This window comes from Natator depressus, chromosome 19 (assembly GCF_965152275.1).
Source record: "Natator depressus isolate rNatDep1 chromosome 19, rNatDep2.hap1, whole genome shotgun sequence".
Lineage (NCBI taxonomy): Eukaryota > Metazoa > Chordata > Testudines > Cheloniidae > Natator > Natator depressus.
In genome coordinates this window covers 14,569,164-14,596,028 of record NC_134252.1, presented here as the reverse complement: position 1 = coordinate 14,596,028, position 26,865 = coordinate 14,569,164, and the positions used below count along the sequence as shown (strand labels likewise).

Here is a 26,865-nt window from a genome sequence, read left to right as displayed (position 1 = left end):
TAGAGACATGTGTAGGACCAATGGATCTTGAAAGGTATGTTGTGGGCAGTGTTGGTCATTGTAGCAGTGAAGGTATGTCTACAGGTTTTGCATCTGTTGTCTTGGCAGGGTCTGGTGTTGCTTTGAGTTGCTGTCCTGGTCTGTGGGGAGCTTGCTTCTGATGATGAGCTTGAAGAGGTTGCGGGGTTGTCTGAAGGCCGAAAGAGGGGGTTCAGGAAAGATTTCTTTCGGATGTGTGGTCCCCAATGAGAATGGGTTGTATTTGTTTGATGATACTCCATCCGGGTTCCCATGTGGGGTGGTAGTATTAGCAGTTTGTGATTGGAGGAGGTTTTATTTCTGTAGTGAAGCAGGTTGAGTGGCTCATTCCATGATGTGATCTACTTCTCTGGTGGAGTGTCCTTGTTTGGTGAAGGTGGCTTTAAGTGTGTTAAGGTGTATATCCCAGACTTTTTCCTGAGAGCATATTCTGTAGTATCTGAGTGCCTGGTGTAGATAACAGATTTCTTGATGTCTTTTGGTTGGTTACTGGATCTGTAAGGTAGGTGTGGCAATCCGTGGGTTTTGGGTATATAGTTGTCTGTAGGGTTCCATTGTTGAAGCTAATCATGCGGTCCAGGAAATTGACACTAGTGTGAGAGTGTTCTAGAGAGAGTTTAAGGGATGAGTGGTAGTTATTGAAGTTGTGGGGGATATCTATGAAGGTTCTCTCTCCAGAGGATGAAAATATCAAAGATGTATCTCAGGTATATCATTGGCTTTGTGATGCATTTGTCCAGGAATTCTTCTTCAAGGTGACCCATGAAGAGGTTGGCATATTGGGGAGCCATCCTAGTACTCCTGGCTGTTCCCATAGTTTGAATAGCATGTTTGTTGTTGAATGTAAAATTGTTATGGGTGAGGATGAAATGGAAGAGTTTGGCAATGTGTTTGGGGTGGGATCCGAGTATTGTTCATTATCTTGTAAATATTGGAGGCTGGCAATGATGCCATCATTGTGAGGTATGTTGGTGTGTAGGTAGGCAAGGATAGTGTTCTGAGGGAGGTTGTTAATGTTGCAGAGTTTCTAGAGGAAGTGGGTAGCCTCCTGGAGGAAGCTGGCTTTTTGTGTGGTGAGTGGTTTGAGGATGCTTTCTATGAGTACTGATATTCCTTCAGTAAGAGTGCCATGGCCAGATCTGATGTGTCTGCCTGGGTTCCCTTGTTCATGTATTTTGGAAGCAAAAAGGTCCCTGGGGTAGGTTCATGGGAGATGAGGTTGTAGGGTTTCTCTTGGTTCATGTCTACACTACGAAATTAGGTCAAATTTATAGAAGTCGGTTTTGTAGAAAGCGTTTTTATACAGTCGATTGTGTGTGTCCCCACACAAATGCTCTAAGTGTGTTTAGTCGGCGGAGTGCATCCACAGTACCGAGGCAACCATCGACTTCCAGAGCGTTGCACTGTGGGTAGCTATCCCACAGTTCCCGCAGTCTCCGCCGCCCATTTGAATTCTGGGTAGAAATCCCAATGCCTGATGGGGCAAAAACATTGTCGCAGGTGGTTGTGGGTACATATCATCAAGCCCCCCCTTCCCTCCCTCCCTCCCTCCGTGAAAGCAACGGCAGACAATCGTTTCAAGCCTTTTTTCCTGGATTATCCGTGCAGATGCCATACCACGGCAAGCATGGAGCCTGCTCAGCTCACCGTCACCGTATGTCTCCTGGGTGCTGGCAGACGCGGTCCTGCATTGCTACACAGCAGCAGCTCATTGCCTTTTGGCAGCAGACAGTGCAGTATGACAGGAAGTCATCGTCGCCATACTCCAGGGTGCTCTTTTAGCCGACCTCGGTGAGGGCGTTCAGGGACGCCTGGGCAAACATGGCAGTGACTCAGCCACGTCATTTCCCTCTTAAGTTTCATCTCATGGCGATTCAGTCCTGCCAGTAGTCCTACTGCACCGTCTTCTAATGAGCAGCCAGGAGACGACAATGGCCAGCAGTCCTACTGCACCATCTGCTGCCAGCAAAATGTATAAAGGTAGTTGAAGTGGATCAAAACAAGAAATAGACCAGATTTGTTTTGTATTCATTTTCTCCTCCCTCCCGCCGTGAAATCAAGAGCCTGCTAAACCCAGGGTTTTGAGTTCTATCCTTGAGGGGGTCATTCTGTTTCTCCTTGATGCAAAGCCCTCCCCCTTGTTGATTTTAATTCCCTGTAAGCCAACCCTGTAAGCCATGTTGTCAGTTGCCCCTCCCTCCATCAGAGCAACGGCAGACAATCGTTTCACACCCGTTTCCCTGGATTGCCCGAGCAGATGCCATAGCACAGCCAGCATGGAGCCTGTTCAGCTCACCACAGCAGTTATGACCATTGTAAACACCTCACGCATTATCGTGCAGTTTATGCAGAACCAGCACCTGAAAAACCAGGTGAAGAGGTGACGGCAGCGCACTGATGAGGACATGAACACAGATTTCTCTAAAACCGCAGTCCCCAGCAATTTGGAGATCATGGTGTTACTGGGGCAGGCTCATGCTGTGGAATGCCGATTCTGGGCCTGGGAAACAAGCACAGAGTGGTGGGACCACATAGTGTTGCAGGTTTGGGATGATTCCCAGTGGCTCTGAAACTTTCGCATGCGTAAGGGCACTTTTATGGAACTTCGTGACTTGCTTTCCCCTGCCCTGAAGCACATGAATACCAAGATGAGAGCAGCCCCCACAGTTCACAAGTGAGTGGCGATAGCCCTCTGGAAGCTTGCAACCCCAGACAACTACCAGTCAGTCGGGAATCAATTTGGAGTGGGCAAATCTACTGTGGGAGTTGCTGTGATCCAAGTAGCCAACGCAATCATTGAGCTGCTGCTATCAAAGGTAGTGACTCTGGGAAATGTGCAGGTCATAGTGGATGGCTTTGCTGCAATGGGATTCCCTAACTGTGGAGGGGCTATAGACGGAACGCATATCCCTATCTTGGGACCAGACCACCAGGGCAGCCAGTACATAAACCGCAAGGGGTACTTTTCAATGGTGCTGCAAACACTGGTGGATCACAAGGGACGTTTCACCAACATCAACGTGGGATGGCCGGGAAAGGTTCATGACGCTCGCGTCTTCAGGAACTCTGGTCTGTTTAAACGGCTGCAGGAAGGGATTTACTTCCCAGACCAGAAAATAACTGTTGAAATGCCTATAGTTATCCTTGGGGACCCAGCCAACCCTTAATGCCCTGGCTCATGAAGCCATACACAGGCACCGTGGACAATAGTAAGGAGCTGTTCAACTATAGGCTGAGCAAGTGCACAATGGTGGTATTGGATGTTTAAAGGGTCGCTGGCGCAGTTTACCGACTCGGTTAGACTTCAGCAAAACCAATATTCCCATTGTTATTGCTGCTTGCTGTGTGCTCCACAGTCTCTGTGAGAGTAAGGGGGAGACGTTTATTGCAGGATGGGAGGTTGATGCAAATCGCCTGGCCGCTGAATATGCACAGCCAGACACCAGGGCAGTTAGAAGAGCGCAGCAGGAAGCGCTGTGCATCAGAGAAGCTTTGAAAACCAGTTTCATGGCCAGATACTGTGCGACACTTCTGTTTGTTTCTCCTTGATGAAAACCCACCCCCTTGGTTGCCTCTAAATTCCCTGTAAGCCACCCACCCTCCCCTCTTCAATCACAGCTTGCTTGCAAAGGAAATAAAGTCACTATCATTTAAAAAACATGTATTCTTTATTAATTGATTATAAAAATAGGGAGATAACTCACAAGGTAGCCCGCGTGGGGTGTGGGAGGAGGGAAGGAAAAGACCACTTTAAAACTTCTTGAATGACAGCCTTCTGTTGCTTGGGCTGTCTACTGGGGCGGAGTGGTTGGGTGCCCGGATCCTTCCCCTCACCCCCCCACGTTCTTGGGCATCTGGGTGAGGAGGCTATGGAACTTGGGGAGGAAGGAGGGCGGTTAAACAGGGGCTGCAGCAGCAGTCTGTGATCCTGCTGCCGTTCATGAACCTCCACCAAACGCTGGAGCATGTCTGTTTGATCCCGCAATAGCCCCAGCATTGCCTCATGCCTCCTCTGATCTTCCTGCTGCCACCTCTCCTCACCTTCATCAGTCACCATCCTGTACTCTGCTATTGTGTCCCTCCACACATTCTGCTGTGCTCTGTCAGTGCCGGACGACTGCATGAGCTCAGAGAACATTTCATCATGCGTGTCTTTTTTTCGCTGCCTTATCTGAGATAGCCTTTGGGACAGAGGAGGGAGGCTTGAAACATTTGCAGCTGCTGGAGGAAAAAAAGAGAGTGAAGTATTTTTAAAGATACATTTTACAGAACAATGGCTATACTCTTTCACGGTGAACAACACTATTCACATTACATAGCATATGTGATTTTAGTACAAGGTCGCATTTTGCATCTTATATTGAGTGCCTGTGGCTTTGGTGTTAGAGTTCACACATGCAGTGCCGGGAAACAGAATTCAGCTTGCAGGCAGCCATAGTAAGCCATAGTCTTTCGGCTTCTGCAACCTTCATAACAGCAGCGCCCTCTTCTCCCATACGAAGCAAAGCACGTTGAGTTAGCCATTTAGTGCTGCGGTTTTCCTGTTAACGTGCAGCAGCAGAAACCAAACTAACCCCCCCCTCCAATTCTCTGGGATGATCGCTTTACCCCTCCCCCCACCGCGTGGCTGGTATCAGGGAAGATCCCTGCTAGCCAAACGCGAACAGCTCAGCGCCAATGCCCCCCCTCCTCCGCCACTGTGTGGCTAACTGCGGGGAGGATTTCTTTTCAGCCACAGGCAAACAGCACAGTAGGAATGGCCACCTCTGAATGTCCCCTTAATTAAATTCCCCTATTTCAATCAGGTTACCATGAACCATTTCACTCTCCTGAGGATAACACAGAGAGATAAAGAACGGATGTTGCTTGAATGCCAGCAAACACCGAGACCATACGCTGCCAGGCTTTGTCATGCAATGATACCAGATTACTTGCTACTAGCATGGTGTGGTAAAGTGTCCTACCATGGAGGACGGAATAAGGTTGCTCTCCCCAGAAACCTTCTGCAAAGGCTTTTAGAGTACCTCCAGGAGAGCTTCATGGAGATGTCCCTGGAGGATTTCAGCTCCATCCCCAGACATGTTAACCGACTTTTCCAGTAGCTGTACTGGCCACGAATGCATCACAAGTCCTCAGGGCTACTTAATCATTAAAAAACGCTTGCTTTTATAACATATATTTTAAAAGGTACACTCACCAGAGGTCCCTTCTCCGACTTCGTTGGGTTGGGAGGGTATTTCAGTCAGGGTGATAAAAAGATCCTGGCTGTCGGGGAGAATGGTGTGCTGTGTGCTCTCCTCAAGCTCGTCGTCCTCCTCCGCCTCATCTTCCCCATCCGCAAAATCCTCAAACATGGCGGAGAGTATCCCATCCTCGGACTCCATGGACAGGAGTGGGGTAGTGGTGGCGGCCCCCCCCTAGAATTGCTTGCAGCTCAGTGTAGAAGCAGCATGTCTGGGGCTCTCTCCCGGAGCGTCCGTTTGATTCTTTGGTTTTCTGGTACTCTTTTCTGAGCTCCTTAAATTTCACACAGCACTGTGTTGTGTCCCTGCTATAGCCTCTGTCCCTCATGGCCTTGGAGATTTTTTGAAATGTTTTGGCATTTCGTCTTTTGAAACGTAGTTCTGATAGTACGGATTCCTCACCCCACACAGTGATCAGATCCAGTACCTCCCATTCGGTCCATGCTGGAGCTCTTTTTCGATTCTGGGACTGCATGGTCACCTGTGCTGATGAGCTCGCCTGGCCAAACAGGAAATGAGATTCAAAAGTTCCCAGAGGTTTTCCTGTACACCTGGCCAGTGCATCCGAGTTCAGAGTGCTGTCCAGAGTGGTCACAATGGTGCACTGTGGGATAGCTCCCAGAGGCCAATACCTTTGAATTGTGTCCACACTAACCCTAATTCAAAACAGCGATGTCGATTTCAGGGCTAATCCCCTCATTGAGGAGGAGTACAGAAATCTGTTTTAAGAGCCATTTATATCGAAAAAAATGGCTTCGTTGTGTGGACGGGTGCAGGGTTAATTCGATTTAACGCTGCTAAATCCAACATAAACTCGTAGCGTAGACCAGGCCTTGGAGTTATTTGGAGAAGGATTGGATAATACCCATACATTCCTTGGTAAATTGTGATATGGGGTCTTCTTTGAATTCTTTATAGTAGGTGGTGTCAGAGAGTTGTCAGTTGGCTTTGTTAACGTAGTGGTCACGGTTGAGGACTACAATGGCACCCCCTTTGTCTACTGATTTAATCACTATTTGGTGTTTGCACTTCAGGAACTGTATTGCTGTCCTTTCAGCGGTGAAGAGATTGTGCTGATGTGATGTGATAAGGATTTCACAGTCATAGAATCATAGAATATAAGGGTTGGAAGGGACCTCAGGAGGTCATCTAGTCCAACCCCCTGCTCAAAGCAGGACCAATCCCCAACTAATCATCCCAGCCAGGGCTTTGTCAAGCCGGGTCTTAAAAACCTCTAAGGAAGGAGATTCCACCACCTCCCTAGGTAACGCATTCCAGTGTTTCACCACCCTCCTAGTGAAAACGTTTTTCCTAATATCCAACCTAAACCTCCCCCACTGCAACTTGAGACCTTTACTTCTCGTTCTGTCATCTTCTACCACTGAGAATAGTCTAGAACCATCCTCTTTGGAACCACCTCTCAGGTAGTTGAAAGCAGCTATCAAATCCCCCCTCATTCTTCTCTTCTGCAGACTAAACAATCTCAGTTCATTCAGCCTCTCCTCATAAGTCATGTGTTCCAGACCCCTAATCATTTTTGTTGCCCTTCGCTGGACTCTTTCCAATTTTTCCACATCCTTCTTGTAGTGTGGGGCCCAAAACTGGACACAGTACTCCAGATGAGGCCTCACCAATGTCGATTAGAGGGGAACAATCACGTCCCTCGATCTGCTGGCTATGCCCCTACTTATACATCCCAAAATGCCATTGGCCTTCTTGGCAACAAGGGCACACTGTTGACTCATATCCAGCTTCTCGTCCACTGTCACCCCTAGGTCCTTTTCCGCAGAACTGCTGCCTAGCCATTCGGTCCCTAGTCTGTAGCGGTGCATTGGATTCTTACGTCCTAAGTGCAGGATTCTGCAGTTATCCTTGTTGAACCTCATCAGATTTCTTTTGGCCCAATCCTCCAATTTGTCTAGGTCCTTCTGTATCCTATCCCTACCTGCCACCGTATCTACCACTCCTCCTAGTTTAGTATCATCCACAAATTTGCGGAGAGTGCAATCCACACCATCCTCCAGATCATTTGTGAAGATATTGAACAAAACCGGCCCCAGGACCGACCCTTGGGGCACTCCACTTGATACCAGCTGCCATCTAGACATGGAGCCATTGATCACTACCCGTTGAGCCCGACAATCTAGCCAACTTTCTACCCACCTTATAGTGCATTCATCCGGCCCATACTTCTTTAACTTGCTGACAAGAATACTGTGGGAGACCGTGTCAAAAGCTTTGCTAAAGTCAAGAAACAATACATCCACTGCTTTCCCTTCATCCACAGAACCAGTAATCTCATCATAGAAGGTGATTAGATTAGTCAGGCATGACCTTCCCTTGGTGAATCCATGCTGACTGTTCCTGATCACTTTCCTCAATTTTTTCCTGAGACAATCAATGTAATTATTAAGATTGTGGTTTCAACCATTGTGGCTGTCCAGTCAGATGATTATTTTTTCTTATGACTGTATATGAGGACGTGGTAACTGTGGGTGGTGTTATCATTCTTGTGCAAGAATTCTTTGAGGCGGAGTTTGTGGAAGAATTCTTCTAATTCTCCACATTAGTGTGGTATCAGGTATGACGCTGTATGGAATATGCGGGTCACTTTATAAGAGTGTTGATACCAATATTGGTAAAATAGCATATCTGGTCAGATTCCTCGCAACGTAAGGTATAGGTATCTGAAAATGTTATGATTTGAAAAGTATGATAATCTTGTTTATATGTTTGTATCACATTTATATTACAGATATATTGCTGAACTTGTGCTGTGTTTCTGGCTGACACTCCCTGACAAAATGGCATCAGCACTAAACCTGCTTGATGGCCCATTAAGGGACATCAACTGTACAATGAACTGATTGAAAGGGCCAGGGACTACACCTTATGACTTAGCAAGGCATCCCTAAGGCCTTTGAATGCCATGTGCTATGAGTTTGTGTTTGGAACAAAGGAAGTACCAGCCACATGGCAAAAGGACTATGAAGTGCAGCTGCATCATCTCCATTTTGTCTTTATTCCTGCTTTTTACCTCTGGAGGAACTTTGCTACAAACTGAAGCTCTGAACAAAGGACTGAATGACCCATCCAAGCTGTGGATATATTTCAGAGGGACTTTCAAGCCAGAAAACTCACCAATACCGCTAAAAACCTGATACTTGGACTTTGAATCTTTGTATGTATGTGACCACTTTACCATTTAACAACGGTCTTCTTGTTCTTTCTTTTTTCTTTATAATAAACCTTTCATTTTAGATGCTAAAGGATTTGCTGGCAATGTGGTATTTTGGGTAAGATCCAACCTAATACTGACCTGGCAATGTGGGGCTTTGGGGTCAGAAGAACATTTTGTATAGTGAGCAGAGTTTTAAAATAACTTCTCACTGTACTGGACCTAGATGCTGACTGGGAGCCAGAGAACTGGAATGCATTAAGGGGGCTGTGTGATTCCTTTTCTTTTGCTTCTTGATAACCAGTGTAGGGATCTGAAGCACAGTTTGTGACTGGTTGGGGAGTTTAACTTCAGTGTTACTCACAAGACTGGTGGGTATCTGCTCTTCCTTTTGCAGGCTGCCCTGACTTTGGCATTTCCAGTAAGGGTTGCCCCAGGCACGGTCACATCGGGTTTTGTGGTGTAGCAGAAGTTCAGGCCTTTGGGGAGTACAAATAATTCAGCTCCAATTACCAGTAGTTATGACATTCCCCAGGGTATAAGCTGGACTGTTGGACAGCTATGTCTCCTCAACTCTCCAACTGGGGTGCCTTTTACAGTGCTTCGCTGTGAGAACCACTCCCAATCTGTATACACACAGTCTTTAGTATGCAAAATCACTCCCAGCTGAATTATGAGTGCTTTTAGCCAGCCACTCCTGAATTATATTGCAGTGACACCAGCAAATTTCCAGTTCCAGATATGCCCTGCCCAGCTCTTGCCTTCTGTGCAGTGCAAGCTCATAGAAAGTCTGTCACTTCATTATAAAAAATCATATGCACAAACCCTGTGATCTTAAACAGAGGTTCCAGACGCTTCAATCCAAATACACCCTGGTTTAGATTAAAAAAAAATAAAAGGAGTTTATTAATTACAGAAAGATCGATTTTAAGTGATTAGAAGTAATGAGGCATAAAAGTCAGAATTGGTTACAAAGAAATAAAAGGTAAAAAATATCTAACCTAACAAGCTGAGTGAACTTAAAGCAAAAAGGGTTTTCTCACCACATCATCACAGCAGCCTGGCTGGATTTTGTCCATGTGGTGGGTCCTGGTACTACACGTAACAACACAGGTGTTCCACATTTTGGTCATTAGTCACACCTTATTTTCCACTGAATGCATCTGATGAAGTGAGCTGTAGCTCACGAAAGCTTATGCTCAAATAAATTGGTTAGTCTCTAAGGTGCCACAAGTCCTCCTTTTCTTTTTGCGAATACAGACTAACACGGCTGCTACTCTGAAACCCGACCTTTTGGATGATTGTGTCATCCTGGCAGGTTTGAAGGTTGAGAGGTATACTTAGTAAACCAGTGTTTGCTTTATTTTTAAAACCCAGTTTTGTACTCCTAGTAGTAATTTTTACTAACATTTACGGCCATCAGTGTAATTATGGATTGCTTACCAAAAGACTCTGTTGAAAGAATGTGAAGCAAAATCAAGCACTCAGAAATTATGAAATGCCAGAATTACTGTTGCCCTGGCAACCCTAATTCACCTGCCCAATGCATATCCATGTGATAGTCTTTAAATACATAATCACATTTTATTTTTCTCCAGGACCCCTGCCTCATTCTGTGCTAAGACTGGATGATGCTCAGGGAATGGTTACTTAGGTCTTTTTCCTTAACTTAATTCAGTGTGTGGTCTCTGGCCTTATTCACTGCATTCCACCCAAACCTTGCACTGAATACAGAATGGGCTCTTTTATAGATGATATCTCATGGTAGTGAGTTCCACAAGCTAATTGTGCACAGTGTGAACAAATATTTCCTTTGATCAGTTTTAAATGTGCCCTTGTTCTTGATATCAGGGGGGAAACAAGCAACTAGTTACTCATTGCTGATTTGGGGTTTTTCCCCTAAGCAGCTTGCAATATCCTAACACTAAAAGAAGTGTGGTCCCATTCCTATAATTAACTTCCTGTGGGTAAATCCCTCTGTAAAACAAGGACAATAATACCTCCTAACACAGAGGAGTGCTGTGAGACTTAACACATTGTTTGGAAAGTGTTTTGGGATTCCCACATGGAATGATTGGTAGTGTGAGTATCACAGTTACTGACTTTGCTGAGGTCATATAGTCACCTTTAACAGAAATGGGCCCAAACTTGAAAACTAGAGTTTTGGTTCAGGTTAATCTTTAAAACTCTTTGCCAATAAAGAGGAGGGGAACTTGAATTGTCCCTGATGTTAAGTCTCAACCTGTTCCCTGGGAATGGCTAGCAATACAGGAATTTGGGCACAATGTAATGGATCATGTGATGAAGATGTGTGGATGAACATACTCTTTAATTCCATCCTCCATATCCTTGCAAGCAGCCCAAAGAATAAATGCAAGATAAACTTTGCCAATCTGGCACATCTTTTTGACTACATGTAGAATTCCTTGGCATTGGGAAACCAGCACCTCCCTAGCTAAATGCAACTGGAGAAAGGACAAGCACATCCAAACCAAAATTCCTCTAGTAAAAAACTGTCACTCAGCTGAGAAATGAAAACCAGGTTGAATGAGTGTGAAAGTGGTTTATTGAGAATGTTACTTGTTAAATAATTATAACATGTTCAGTGCAATACGAGACAACTAAAAAGAGAGTCCTGGGCCCTAGTATTTTATAATCTGGCCCTCAAGCTGATAGTCTTAACACTGATTTGTACATTATCTCTCATATAATCCCATTGGTTTCAGTAGGACTACTCAATGTGAATGGGGTATGGCAGTCGGCCCTGAGAGAGAATATTTATGCTCATGGAATACAGCTACCATCAATCCTCTCAGCAGGCAAGGTGGTGATTCGGTCTTGACTTCACCTACCAGAAATCACAATGTAAAATTTAATCTGAAAAAAAAAAATTGAAATGCTCTTCACAATACTGATTCTTTGTATGACTGTTAAACAGTCACTTTATGGGTCTCCACAACCGTTTGTCCTCTACTGTCCACTACCTTCACTTCATTATTGTAATGGATGGAACGACCTTTCTTCTCTCTGTTTTGTTCTGTTACAGAAAGTTTCTGAAAATAATTGGTTTTTGGCCATTTAAATCATTTCAGTCTGACTGTTCAAACCCATCATATTTCATGCCCACCTTTCTAAGCAAAGTCCAAAGCTCTTCCCTTTCCCAGTCTTTTGGAAAGTGCTCCTTGTTATTGGCCTATTACTGGCTACTGGCTCAAGCCAATGTTTCAGAAGTTGGTTTCCTACTGAAACCTCATTTCTTTCCCTTTTTCCTTAACTGGGTTAGATTGTGTTTTATTCTTCTCTTTCATCGTCCTGGCTGGCCTACTCGCTGGTGGTTTAAAAAAAGAAAAATCGCTGCCAGTGAACACATGGCAACCTGGCTTTGGGGGGCTGCAGACCTTAGTTGTACTTTCCACTGCACCAGAGGAAATAAATGAAGGTTAAATACAATATCAGTTGCCTTTGAATTCTACCCCAACATCTATCCATTATTATAGAAATATTCCTCTGGAGTTTTTTCACCTTCTGTTGCAACGTGGGCATTGGTTTAAATTAGAATAAATGGTGGATTTTCTGTCTTTAAATCATTGTTTGAGGACTTCAGTAACTCAGCCAGAGGTTATGGATCTATTGCAAGAGTGATTGGGTGAGGTTCTGTGGCCTGCAGTTGTGCAGGAGATCAGACTGGATGATCATGATTGTCCATTCTGGCCTTTATGTCTGAGTCCTCATCCCCTGATTCTGTTCATCATTACAGATGTCATGCTTAAAAATATGTAACTTGTTTCATCACAAGCGTCCAGCTTGGCTTGATTTATGAATTTCTACCCTTTGGGCTGAGTGAGAACATCACTTTTTTTCTCCCCCATTTCTCTTCACTTCCCCTTTCAGCCCCCCATTTATTGGTGAATGTAGAAAAAAATATCAGAGGATTGAGCACAAGGGGGAAAAGTTTTAAATTTATTTAAGACTCTTCTGGAGGATCCATTTTGCTAAGTCAGGCCAGGACATCCTTGTCCTGCATGCAGTTTAACAATTTCCCATTAGTATAATCCTGTTCCTCCTCTAAAATTTAAATGATCATCCCAGAAGCAGAAGTGAAAAATCTCAGCAATATTTTTAAACAGATATATTTTAAGTGATTTGGTTAAGTTTTAAAAAAAAATCCAGTTGCAGTGCATTGTCTGTCCTGTGCAAATGTCTTTGCCCTTTGATAATAAATGCAATCATCTAACATCAAAATGGTTTGCTCTAATAACCAAGTGGATGCCATATCTGCACTGGAAGAAGCCCCTGCGTAGTCTTCGTGGGCAGCCCTCAGCAGAGACCATTGCAGTAGTCTAGCCTACAGGAGGCAAAGGCAGATGCAGTTCTGATCGGGTTCTTATCCATGTCCTGCACTGTAGCATCTGAATGCATAGGTGACCATTGTGAGGTCCACAGTACAAAGGAAAAGTCTAAACTTTTTGCCCACTCACAGATATCAAAGTTTCAGTGGTCCCCCAGTGATGGCTGGGGATTGAAGAGTTAGGAATCCTCTCAGTGAAATATGGGCATAATATAATACCATTGTTGGTCGGATGATTGGAGAGGCTTGGAGTTTGCCACACAAACAATCCTAGCAGTTCTCTGGCTGGTATCACCAGCTTTGAGTATGAGCAGCACCAGGCTGCTGCTAACTGGTATAAATAACCTTTTCCAGTGTTGACATGGCAGATGAGTTTTTCCAATCACTAGCTGGGAAATTTTTCTAGAAGAGTTTAGGAACCAAAAACTCATGTAAGAGCCCAACTAAGTTCCCCACCCTGTTCCACTTCCTGTGCTTGAAGGAAGTTTAGTATTGAGCAACTCAGGGTTAGACAAGGAGCCTTAAGTGTCTTCTGATCCGTAATCAAGCCTAGCACCCTCAGGATAACCAGCTTTCTATGGGCCCATATTGTCTGCAGCCAGCACTGTTTAGAGCAGGGTCCCTTTCACCCTGGACTGAATGCCTGAGCTTAAAACCCTTGATATTTTTGCACTGGACTTAACATGACGGTAGCAGTTGAGTGGCTTGGAGGTTGCCCTGGGGTGTGGCCACAACCTGTTAGTTTTTTAATGATAAAATACTAGAAAACAGTCTTCAAATAAGCAACCAGCTACATTTCTTTGTTTCCAACAGTACAAGTACAAGCAGGGACAATAGCCACTCCCTCTTAAAAATCCCCATCTATAATAAATAAAAGCAATGATAATGAAGCATTAAAAACCCATTCATTTGCTATCTTAACTCCTATGCTGGCAATCACCTTCTGTCACTTGGAGCTTTCAGTTTATATTTGGTCTCTTTCTGAAAGATATGTGCTAGCTCAACCAGAAGTTATTGGCCTGGGTCCAGGAATAGGTGACATTCTCTAGCTGGTGATGTGCAGGAGGTCAGGCTAGATAATAGTCCCTGGTGACCTTAAAAATCTATACATACAGATCCCAGAGATTGGGAGATCTATGGCAGAGGTTTCCAGCACATCACCAATACCCATCAACTTTCACAGACCACCCCCTTATCCCCAGGCTGGTTACTTGGATCAGATCCCATAGAATCTCTGTCATTCATAAGGGTGAGCTCTCTGCATGGCAATCCCTTGCCCTCCCATGTTAAAGTGCTGACAGATCACATAAGGAGATAGGAGGAGTGGGAAGGGCACAAGGTCAATGGCATTTTTCTTCACAGAAAAGAAAACCAACTGAGCTGTGATTAGTGTCCCATGAAGCATCAGTATGTGGCACAAGGTGCTCCTTCGCAGCCCCTGCGGAGTCCCTATTCCTCTGGTTGCATTTGTGGGTATGGGGGATTGAATGCTCATATTTCCTCTTCCTGATGGAAATGCAGAGATCTGGCCCACTGATGCGTCCCTCTCCAGCCTGGCTTAGTGAGAGGAAGCTGATGACACAAGTGGCCCAGCCCTGCTCAGTAGGAGACAGGGCTGTATTCATGTCTCATGGGGTTGGTGGGGAGGTCATTGATGGGCACTGTGCCCTCAGTCACTGTTTCAGTGGTTTGCCTGGAACACTTGCGACTCCCTTTCATGTTTTTAAGATTCTCTGAAAGATGCTTCCTGAACTTCTTGGTTAGGAAGCAGTAGATGACAGGGTCCAGCATGCAGTTGGTGCTCAAGAGGCATAGAGTAACCTGATGGGCATCGTTGATCTGCCGGCGCAACAGACAGTTTTCTTTCTGCCACCACTCTAGGACCGTCAGGGTCCAGGGGAGGTCAATGAAATGGTGAGGTACAAAGCATATGATGAATACAGCCAGGACAGTACACACCATCCTGAGTGCCCTCTGCTTCACATGGGTGCTCTTCTGCAGCTGCACTTGCTTGGTCAGCAGTGTCCTGATAATGAACAAGTTACACACCAGTATAAACAGGAAAATTAAGACAAAAATAACAAATATGACAACATGGGTTGCAAGGATGTGCACAGTGTTGCCAGAGGTGTCATAGCGCTCAAAACACCGCATGACGGTGCCTTGGTTAATCTCCTCCTCATTAGTGCCATCGTCAATGAGGTAGTACAAAGCACTGCTCACTATCACCACCCAAATAGCTGCGGAGAGGAAGATACCCCTTCTCCGGGTGGGGAACTGAGCGGCTGTGATGGGCTTGGTTACTGCCTGGAATCGGTTGTATGTAATGACTGTCAAGAAGGCTATGGAGCAGTAGGTGTTAACGAAGAACAAGTAGCCGGCAACGTTACACAGGAATGTAGGCATAATCCAGTCTCCTCGGTGGTGATAGTAAACAATCCACAGGGGCAGCGTGATTAGGAACAGCAGGTCAGCCACTATCAGGTTCACCATGAATATCTTGATTTCGTTTAGTTTCCTCCAAGCATAAACCTGGCAGAAAATCCACAGCACATAGCAATTGGCAATGAAGCCCAGAATGAAGATGAAGCTGTACAAGATGGTGAAAAGGGGGTATCTGAACTCAGAGTCCACCCTGCATGAGGTGTTAGTGGGCAGGGTGGAGACACTCAGAGGTGAAAGAGTGCTATCTCCCCACTTCGTGGACATTGTGTCACTGACCCGACTCTTCCAAGGCAGAAAATTTTCTGTCCTCTTCTTTTCTTCTTATTCTAAGAACACAAAACATATGAACTAGGATTACAGGGTGTAGGGTCGCTGCCAAGCCCCAAAGCCACCTGTCTGTTCTCAAAAAGCAAAGGAGGACTTGTAGCACCTTAGAGACTAAAAAAATTTATCTGAGCATAAGCTTTCATGAGCTACAGGTCACTTCATCGGATGCATTCGATGAAGTGAGCTGTAGCTCATGAAAGCTTATGCTCAGATAAATTTTTTTAGTCTCTAAAGGTGCTACAAGTCCTCCTTTTCTTTTTGTGGATACAGACTAACACGGCTGCTACTCTGAAACCTATCTGTTCTCAGTTCATATCCCCTCTGACTGCAGGAGTTCTCTCGCATTCTTTTGTGCCCACTCACCCCTCTGAGCTCTCCTCTCACTCTCCAACCTCCGACACCCACCCTGCCGTCTGCCCCCCACCCACTCCGCTCCTTCCTCTTCTCAGTATTACTCCAGTTTCATACCCACCTACATCCTATGCCCGCTTGCTCTGTGGTCCAGTCTCCCTTACTTCTCTAGTTCCACAGCCAGCTACTCCCCACCCATTCTACCACTTTCCCTGCCCTGCCTCTCCAGGGATTTGAAGGAGCCAACTGTAAAGCATGGGACAGAGCTCATCCTGAAATTGTTTTACTCGCGATACAAAGCCTGTGTTGGTATCACAGGGCCTGAGCATTTCCATGGTTATAACTGGAAAGCTGATGTGTTTCCTAATGTCTACTTCTTGGACACTGGTCATATCACAGGGCATTAGGCACCACATAAGCCATGTTCTTTAAAATACAGAATGGCCAGTCACCCTACAAGCTCATATCTGCCTACCCCGCCTGCCCCTCCAATCTCAGCCTCTTTCCTGGAGTTGTGTGGTGGGGAAGGTGCTCTTTAATTGCTGCTGGCCCATCTGACTTGCACTGAACAGAAGAACGGCCCTATCAGGTCAGAGCAAGGGTCCAGCTAGCCCAGTGTCCTGTCTTCTGACAGTGGCCAATGCCAGGTGCCCCAGAGGGAATGAACAGAGCAGGGAATCAAGTGATCCATCCCCTGTTGCTCATTCCCAGCTTCTAGCAAACAGAGGCTAGGGACACCATTTCTGCCCATCCTGGCTAATAGCCATTGATGGACCTATCCTCCATGAATTTATCTAGTTCTTTTTTTGAACCCTGTTATGGTCTTGGCCTTCACAACATCCCCTGACAAAGAGTTCCAAAGGTTAATTGTGCCTCACTGTCCCTTCTCACATAGGTTACTGCCTCTCTTTTCTCCTTTACTGTTGACCAAGCAACAACCTATTGCCACATAAACACAGAGAAACCAGAATCATTAGTTAACCCCATATAGTATATGGGGCAGCAGGCCCAGTAAGCTCTGTTAGCTCCACCTCTAAGAGCTCACCCATTTCTTTGAGGGTGGGATGTGTTTGTATAGGGATAGATGCTGAGTTTCTTGTAACATGGACTTTACTGTATAAATATATCCCCCATGCTGTGAACTGCAATGCCTGCTGAAGCAACCAATGCATAATCAAAGCCCCTGGTGGTGGTGGTGGTGCCCAGCCCTTCCCCTCCCCTTTGGTCCCCCCAGGGTGCAGTGTGGTGTGCATGCATGCCCCATGAAATAGATCCATTCCATTGGAGTTTTACAAACAAGTAGCCCTTGGCAGCAGGTGTGTTCAGAGACTTTCTACAGCAGCGCTTGAAGTTTGGGCACAGTCGCACTCTGGAAAGGCCCCGTGGAATCTCTGCTGACTTATCAGTGGAAGAGAACATACAGGAAACTAATCTGCACCTAACACCCTGCCAGGAGCTGAGTAGAAAACACAAACACATGCCCCTGTTTTCCTCACTAGGTCACCTTGCCCATAGAGCACCTCTTGAGAGCGACTTGCCTGTCTCTGAGAGAAGAGCCCTGGCCAGGGAGCGGGAGGGCCCCAAATGGGAAAGGGGTAATTCCTAGTCATGCAAGTTGAGGAAGAATCTGTAGGCTGGGAGACTAGGACCTGCTGAGGGAATGGCAGAGAGAAGCTGCATGGTGCCAGCTCTTGCTCAGTCAGGCTGCTCACTCAGCAGCATCACTGAAGCAGCCCGTATATTGACTGCCGTGAGAACTGTGGGAAGATACTGCCCTGGCTGCATCACCCCCAGCAGCACAGAGGGGAGTGTTGCTAAGAGAGAGCTAGAGGTTTGCTCCAAATTCACTGGTTGCTACCTGAGGGGTCCATCAGCTTTGACAGCCAGCACAGTGTTCCTGCCCTGGCATGTGCAGAGGGCTCTGGATTGAGGTGATGCTGTTCAATGGTGGTTAACCTCTGAGCCTGGTCCTCCCCACCCTGTTCAGTAAAGAAGCCTTTTTGTGGCTTTGTTCCAATCCAACCTGTCTGCTGTACCTAGAGATTCACTCATGTGGCTGCTGCACTATATTTAGTAGCCTGGAGATGTCCAGACAGAGTCACCATGTGCTAATTTAGATCAGATCCAGGAATCATTCCAAGCAAGGCCACCTCCTGGCCTTCCTTCCTCAGTGCAGTGGGGGTAGGAGTCACTATTCAAGCAAGGGGCAAGAGTCGTCATCTGGAATATGCACTTTGGGGAAATACAATCAAATCTCTGCACCAACCAGGGGCTTTGAAGGTGCTTCTCTCTGTCCATCCATCCATCCAGGGATTGGATTGTGGAGACTGAATTGTACTCTCCTGGAATGGTGACAGGTTTCAGAATGGTAGCTGTGTTAGTCTGTAACAGCAAAAGGAAACTTAGTTTGATAGCATCCTGTCTGGCAAGAACTCACTTATCAATAGCTGGGATGTGAAATCCTCACTTCTGTATTGTTTTGTCATTATAGTTCCCACTTTGCTATTGTTTGTCTGTATAATCTCTGTCTGGTTCTGTGATTGTTCCTGTCTGCTGTATAATTAATTTTGCTGGGTGTAAACTAATTAAGGTGGTGGGATATAATTGGTTACAATATGTTAGGATTGGTTAGTTAAATTTCAGGAAAATGAAGGAATAAGCCCCCTAACAGAAGTGACCTCTCTAGGTCAGTGTGTGCATGAAGCTGCCCATGCTGTGCCTGAGAGAGGGGACTTTAGGCTCCTGGCTGTCAAACCAGCAACATCTTCCCAATTAACAGTGAATAGAGGCTGATGCTGAATGTACAACAAACCCTTTGTATTAATTATACACAGTGCCAGGGAGGCCAGCTTTATGCACTGAAGTACAGAATATATAGCAGAGGACAGCCAACAAAGGAATTCAGTTACCAAGTTCCTAGAGGCTTCCCGCTCCTAGTGTGTCACACTTTCCCTAACAGAAAGGATTTCTCTGCCTATTTAATGCAAAACCATGTTCCTGTCTCCCCCCACATCCTGTAGGCCTAGCCCAGGGAGTGAGCATTGCAGCCCAGTGAGTGCTGCACATTCAGGGTATCCCAGAACAAATGGAAAGATCCTCGGTTGCAACCAAGGCATTTAGTTCATCTTAGGAAGTCAGGTTAAGAAAGTAGCTTTAAAATTATCTTTGTGTTCCCCTTATCCAGGAGCCATCCTGGTCCCAGTCCCAACTTGAGCCTGAAGGCTGCTCTAAGTTAGAACAGCTGCTACTATCTCCAATATTGCCTAGCAGTCAGGGATCCAGTTGGGCAAGAGGGAACCCTGGGGATACACCCTTTGCCAGGAGGGGTTTGTGCCATTGTAACCTTTGCACCAGCATGACACAAAGCTGCCATAGTGCACTGGAGGGTCTGGCCACATCAGACTGGGTCCCAGATTGACCAGGTGTATCCAACTCATCACATGCCTGTCTCCACTCAGTGGGATCTAGACTTGGATTGGGCACCAGGGTGGGAGTGGAAGCTGGGGTTCCATTCCCAGGTCTGCCCTTGACTCACTGTGTGATGCAGGAAAAGTCACTGCATCTCTGTCTGTTAGTTTCCCCATCTGTAAATTCATGGTAAGTGCTACACATACTTGTGTCCTGGGGAAATATGCCTCACATATTCCAGCCCCAGGAGTACCTGTCCCGATGGAACTTGTCCAGCACTCCCATCCCAACGATAGCTGGGCCAGGGGATCTCAGCCTGGGTGTGTGTCCTGGCCCAGTGAAGAGGTGTCCCAGCACAATGTGTCCAGTGCATCCCAGCTGCATACTCATCGCTCAGCACAACGTGTTCTGCAGGTCCTGATACAATGTGCTGAAAGTGACCCAGCTGATGTACACATCGTCCACTAAGTCCCTCTGGCCTGCTGAGCAGAGCTGGGAAGGGGTGACGGCACCCAGAGGTCAGACTCGTCTCTGTCTGCACTCATGGCAGAGGATGGTGTTAAGGGCACTCTTCTGCTGAGGGCCTGATATTAGAATGAGATGTAACATGAAGCACTAGTTGCTTGTGATCATTAAAGATCCCATGGCACTTTTCAATTGGGGGTCTGAATTCCAGTGTTGTGATGAAGCTGAGAAATTGCCAGCCAGAACAGCAGGGGTTAAGGAGAGCCTTTGGGCCCAGCTAGCCCTGCCCTGCTATCCCTGCAGACAGTGCCAGGCCTGGAGAGGGGAGGAAAGGATAGAGCCTGGCCTAGTTCAGGGCTGACTGGCAGAAAGGCAGGAGCTAGCTGCCTTCCTACCCATAGGCACCAACTCCGTGGGTGTTCAGCCCTGGAGCTCGCACGGGGAAAAATTAGCAGCTGCTTATCACTGGCTGACAGCCTGCTCCCTCTTCCCTCCCAGCGCCTCGCAGCCACGCGCTCAGTTGTTCTGTGGCATGCAGGAGGCATGGCAGGAGGGGGACAAGTGGGGGGAGGGTGTGCTTGGGGCACCTCTGTCCCTAGCTGAGGGGAAGGAGCGCTAGCCTACTAGCCAAGGCTGCCACCTGGGGGGGGGGGGGAGAAATGGGACATGGTCTTCCCAGCCAAGGGGACCTATGTACCCAGCACCCCAGGAAACTGAGGGAAGGGGCCCAGAGACGTTGTGGGGCTTGCCCTAACCACCTTGTGGCTGGCCTCCCAAGGAGCTGCCCAGGACCCAAGAGAGGTCAGCAAGCCACCAAGCAAACTGGACTAGAGGGGCCACACCCCAAACTGAACAGTCTGGTAGGACATAGCCAAGGTCAGTATGTTTTGATGCCCTGCTTGGGGCCACCCTTCCCTCTGTCTGCTGCGCCCCCCCCCCCCCCCATCCCTCAGTTCAGAGGTTGACTTGCACAGGGCTCTGGGCTGGGCCCTGGTGGAGAGGGAGGGCTTAGGTCCCCCTTACCCCACTGGCTTTAAAGACTCAGGCTCCTCAACCAAGTAGGAGGCCGAGAGCTCTGACCACTAGGCTACCCAGCTCTCCAAGCCACCTGTTACAGATGTCTTGGCTAGATTCCAACCCGTGTACTCTGTTCTGTTTACCAAGAATACCCCCAGCAGCTTTAGTGGGGTACATTGTTCTCTCTGCTTCTTCTTGTAAACTCTTAAGTAATGCTGCTTCTAAGAGCTCAGGTCAGAGGTGACTGCATTTCAGCAATAGATGAAGTGATTCCTGTGGATGTGGCCTATAAAATGCTCTGGGATCCAGTGGGATGAAAGGTGCACTGGCAGGCTCCCCCTGCCCATTGGCTACAGATTGATAGAGCCAGAAGAGTTCCCAGAAGTCACCTACTACAGGACAGGCCTAACAAAGAAAATAACAGAACGCCACTAGCTGTCACCTTCAGCCCAACGCATTATCAAGGATCTACAACCTATCCTGAACGATGACCCAACACTCACAAATCTTGGGAGACAGGCCAGTCAGACAGCCCCCCAACCTGAAGCAAATTGCGTACAGACAGCCCCCCCAACCTGAAGCAAATACTCACCAGCAACCACACACCAGAACCACTAACCCAGGAACCTATCCTTGCAACAAAGCCCATTGCCAACTGTGCCCACATATCTATTCAGGGGACACCATCACAGGGCCTAATCACATCAGCCACACTATCAAAGACTCGTTCACCTGCAAATCCACCAATGTGATATATGCCGTCATGTGCCAGCAATGCCCCTCTGCCATGTAGATTGGGCAAACTGGACAGTCTCTACGTAAAAGACTAAATGGACACAAATCAGATGTCAAGAATTATAACATTCAAAAACCAGTCGGAGAACACTTCAATCTCTGGTCACTTGATTTCTGATCTCAAAGTGACAATCCTTCAACAAAAAAAACTTCGAAAACAGACTCCAACGAGAGACTGCTGAATTGGAATTAATTTGCAAATTGGATACAATTAGCTTAGACTTGAATAGAGACTGGGAATGGTTGAGTCTTTATAAAAAGTAACCTATTTCCCCTTGTTTATTCCTCCCCCCCCCCCCACTGTTCCTCAGACGTTCTTGTTAAACCCTGGATTTGTGCTGGAAATGGCCCACCTTGGTTATCATACACATTGTAAGGAAAGTGATCACTTTAGATAAGCTATTACCAGCAGGAGAGTAGGGTGGGGGGAGAGAAAACCTTCTGTAGTGATAAACACCTATTTTTTCCATGGTTTGTGCGTATAAAAACCATCTTCTGTATTTTCCACAGTATGCATCTGATGAAGTGAGCTGTAGCTCACGAAAGCTTATGCTCAAATAAATTGGTTCGTCTAAGGTGCCACAAGTACTCCTTTTCAATATGGGAAGGGTCATCACTTAGTCATCGGTATGTTATACTCTGAAATCAGAAAGACCATGGCCAAAGCCAGGAACGAAGGCAATACACACCGTCTCCAAGATAATGATACTTCATGTTCATCCAGTGAGCTCCAATCACTTGAAAAACAAGGGTGAGCATCATTAGTTCCATTTTATACTAGGGGAACTTAGAGACAGCAGGGAAGTCACTTGCCCAACATCAGCCAGCGAGCCTGTGGCAAAGCTAGGAATAGAGCCCCAGTCCCTTGATTCCCAGTCCACTGGGCCATGGTGCCCCAATACAGGATAGACAACAGCATGGCAACTTGGCACAGCATTCTAAGACATTCAGGCTAGAATGCGAATTCCATATGAATAGCACAAGTGGAAGCTAGTCCCTGCTTACCAGAGTTGAATGGATGTAGAGTGATCTCTCCAATGCCAGCCTTTGAAGAGCAGTGGCGTATTCAGCTTGCTGGGTCTGCTTCCAGGTCCTGTCCCTCCCAGCTTGTGGCTACAGCCTTCCCTCCACCCACAGTTCTATTGATCAGAATTGCGGAACTGAAAGGATTGCAAAAGCTTCCTGCCAAGTCATTAGAGAAGAGGAAATGTCATGTGATAGCAGGGCGAAGGAAAAGAGAAATAAACTAAGACATGGGGGGGAAAAAGCAAATTGACAGCAAAGACTGGGTGTCCCTGAAAAGCCGTTAGCAGTAGCATTTCAAAGGAACTCTACTTCTAATGGCTGTGTTCCTGAAAGAGATAGGGACTCACAATTAGCCTCTGGAGGCTAAGGAGGAATCCAGTCCCTTGCCTGTGGTGAGGTCAGGAAGGAAACAGCACCTGAATGGCATCTTTCCCAGCAGCAGGGCTGGCCTGTGCACAGAGTACTTTTTCTTTACAAATCCAAGAAAATTAAATTGCTAGAGAACAGGCCACTCCACATAGAGGCTGGGATTTTTGATGCACAAAGGCCACAGGAGCAGATTCTCCAGTAAATAGTCAGCGCTGCGTCTTTACGCCAGAACTAAAGAGATTTAAACCCAGGGAATCCAGCCACACTAGGACTCCTGTTTTGCAAGGGGATCCTCAGGGATTGCTGAGCCACCTAGTAGTTCCTACCCTACCCTCTACCAGGCACTGGTGCAGGGGTTAAGACTGGAAGAAAGATGACATGGCCTGGGGTATCCTTGTGCCTGACAATCCCTAGCGCCATTGTCCCCTGGTGCAACTTAAAGCAGCATTGGGCCACTGTGTTGCTCCTGAGAACTGGCTTAGTGCTTGACAGCCCCAAGATCAGGGCACCAAAGATGATTTACGGAACAGCCCAGGATCTGGGCCAACGAACGCAGAGTTCTGGTTCCCACAGCCATTGTAACTGGGCAGCAATCATAGGGTTAGAAGGCACCACAAAGGTCATGTAGTGAGTCTAAGCTCCCTGATAAGATGCAGGATTTGTTGTGTCTAAACCATCCAAGACAGATGGCTCCAGCCTCTGTTTGAAAACCTCCAGTGAAGGAGGTTCTACAACCTCCCGAGGCATCTGTTCCATTGTCCTACTGTTCTTACAGTTAGGAAGTTTATCCTGAGATTTAATCTGCTATGCTGTAGTTTGAACCGACTGCCTCTTGTCCTGCACTCTGGCAAGAGAGAACTGTTCTCCATCTTTTTCATGGCAGTCTCAAGTATTTGAAGACTGCTATCATGTGCCTCTTCAATCTCTTTTCCAAACTAAACATACCAGTTTTCAGCATTTGCTCAGTTGACTTGGGGAGGGATAGCTCAGTGGTTTGGACATTAGCCTGCTAAACCAGGGTTGTGAGTTCAATCCTTGAGGGGGCCATTTAGGGATCTGGGGCAAAAATTGGGGACTGGTCCTGGGGGTTGGACTAGATGACCTCCTGAGGTCCCTTCCAACTGTGATAATCTATGATTCTATGACTTGCATTCCATCCCTTTAAAAGAAAAGGAGGACTTGTGGCACCTTAGAGACTAACAAATTTAATTTTATATATTTATGTTAGACTAAGGTGCCACAAGTCCTCCTTTTCTTTTTGCGAATACAGACTAACACGACTGCTACTCTGAAACATTCCATCCCTTTGATCATCTTTGTCACTCGCTTCTGGTTCCTTTCCAGTTTCTCTACATCCTGTCTATCCATTGGTGACCAAAACTGGACACCATACTCCAGCTGAGGCCTAACCAGGGCTGAGTAGAGCGGTACTGTCACCTCCTGTGACTTGCAGGCTATGCCTCTGTTCATGTAGCCCAAAACGGCATTTGCTTTTTTTGCAACAGCATCGCATTGCTGACTCTTGTTGAGGTTGTGATCCACCACCACTCCCAGATCATAGAACCATAGAATATCAGGGTTGGAAGGGACCTCATGAGGTCATTTAGTCCAACCCCCTGCTCAAAGCAGGACTAATCCCCAATTAAATCATCCCAGCCAGAGCTTTGTCAAGCCTGGCCTTAAAAACTTTTAAGGAAGGAGATTCTATCACCTCCCTAGGTAATGCGTTCCAGTGCTTCACCACCCTCCTAATGGAAAAGTTTTTCCTAATATCCAACCTAAACCTCCCCCACTGCAACTTGAGACCATTACTCCTTGTCCTGTCCTCTTCTACCACTCAGAATAGTCTAGAACCATCCTCTCTGGAACCACCTCTCAGGTAGTTGAAAGCAGCTATCAAATCCCCCCTTATTCTTCTCTTCTGCAGACTAAACAATCCCAGTTCCCTCAGCCTCTCCTCATAAGTCATGTGTTCCAGACCCCTAATCATTTTTGTTGCCCTTTGCTGGACTCTCTCCAATTTATCCACATCCTTCTTGTAGTGTGGGACCCAAAACTGGACACAGTACTCCAGATGAGGCCTCACCAATGTCGAATAGAGGGGGAACGATCACATCCCTCGATCTGCTGGCAATGCCCCTACTTATACAACCCAAAATGCCATTGGCCTTCTTGGCAACAAGGGCACACTGTTGCCTCATATCCAGCTTCTTGTCCACTGTCACCCCTAGGTCCTTTTCCGCAGAACTGCTGCCTAACCATTCAGTCCCTAGTCTGTAGCGGTGCATTGGATTCTTCCGTCCTAAGTGCAGGACCCTGCACTTATCCTTGTTGAACCTCAGATTTCTTTTGGCCCAATCCTCCAATTTGTCTCGGTCCCTCTATATCCTATCCCTACCTGCCACTGTATCTAGCACTCCTCCTAGTTTAGTATCATCCGCAAATTTGCTGAGAGTGCAATCCACACCATCCTCCAGATCATTTATGAAGATATTGAACAAAACCGGCCCCAGGACCGACCCCTGGGGCACTCCACTTGACACCGGCTGCCAACTAGACATGGAGCCATTGATCACCACCCGCTGAGCCCGACAATCTAGCCAACTTTCTACCCACCTTATAGTACATTCATCCAGCCCATACTTCTTTAACTTGCTGACAAGAATACTGTGGGAGACCGTGTCAAAAGCTTTGCTAAAGTCAAGAAACAATACATCCACTGCTTTCCCTTCATCCACAGAATCAGTAATCTCATCATAGAAGGCGATTAGATTAGTCAGGCATGACCTTCCCTTGGTGAATCCATGCTGACTGTTCCTGATCACTTTCCTCTCGTGTAAGTGCTTCAGGATTGATTCCTTGAGGACCTGCTCCATGATTTTTCCGGGGACTGAGGTGAGGCTGACTGGCCTGTAGTTCCCAGGATCCTCCTTCTTCCCTTTTTTAAAGATTGGCACTACATTAGCCTTTTTCCAGTCATCTGGGACTTCCCCCGTTCGCCATGAGTTTTCAAAGATCCTTCTCAGCAGTGCTTCTGCCAAGCCAGTTTCCCCCCATTCTGTATTTGTGCATTTGGTTTCTCTTCCCTAAGGGTAGCACCTTCCATTTGTCTTTGTTGAATTTCATTGTGTCATCTACAGTCCAATTCTCCAGTTTATCAAGAGCCCTTTGAACTTTAGCTCTATCCTCCAAGGTGTTGGCAACCTCCTGCCCTGTGTCATCTGCAAAGGTGATCAGTGTGCTCTCTACTCCCACATCCAGGTCATTAACATAGATTTTTAACAATACTGGACCCAGAACAGATCCCTGTGGAACCCCCCTGAGTCCTCCCTCCAATCTGACATCATTCCATTAATAGTTACTCTTTGTTTGTGGTTGTTTAACCAATTGTGTCCACTTAATTGTGGTTCTGTCTGTAGTAGAAAGAGCCTGAGACAGAAGGCCTTGTATCAGAGACCCGGCCTGTGGCCTGAACTAAAATAGTGGTCAAGCCTTGCTAATATAAAGGAAAGTTAGGAAGAGACAGGCTGTGAGCAGAGTCAGGCTCTGCCTGTGTGCAGGCTCACAGAATCTGGCAAGAACAGGGCTAGTATTGCAAACACACTCATTCCTGAGAAATACTGGGCACAGGACACTCATGCAAACATATTCCAGAAGGATGGTACCAGAACACCCCAATATCAAGTGTGGTACAAACACATGCCCTATAGATGATACAAAAATACACTGACCCCCTCTTAGAGAGGAGGTCAGGCTGACAGTGTGATGGATAGATATGTTTTGATTGAACTAACATGTACAAGGTAATGGGTGGTAACTAACCACAAAAGAGGGTGGAAATGGACCATGTCAGA

At 46.6% G+C, this 26,865-nt stretch overlaps 1 protein-coding gene across 1 annotated transcript; it reads right to left on the bottom strand.

Moving 5' to 3' along the window:
- Positions 1-14,324: 14,324 nt before the first annotated feature.
- PTAFR (platelet activating factor receptor) lies at positions 14,325-15,517 on the bottom strand. The gene has a single exon (XM_074934432.1). It carries the CDS (start codon positions 15,515-15,517, stop codon positions 14,408-14,410), a length of 1,110 nt encoding a protein of 369 aa, XP_074790533.1. The 3' UTR covers positions 14,325-14,407.
- Between the last annotated feature and the right edge of the window lie 11,348 nt (positions 15,518-26,865).

Bases quoted from the DNA above. Each gene is read 5' to 3' on its own strand.
- PTAFR (XM_074934432.1), bottom strand. From the start codon at position 15,517: ATGTCCACGAAGTGGGGAGATAGCACTCTTTCACCTCTGAGTGTCTCC.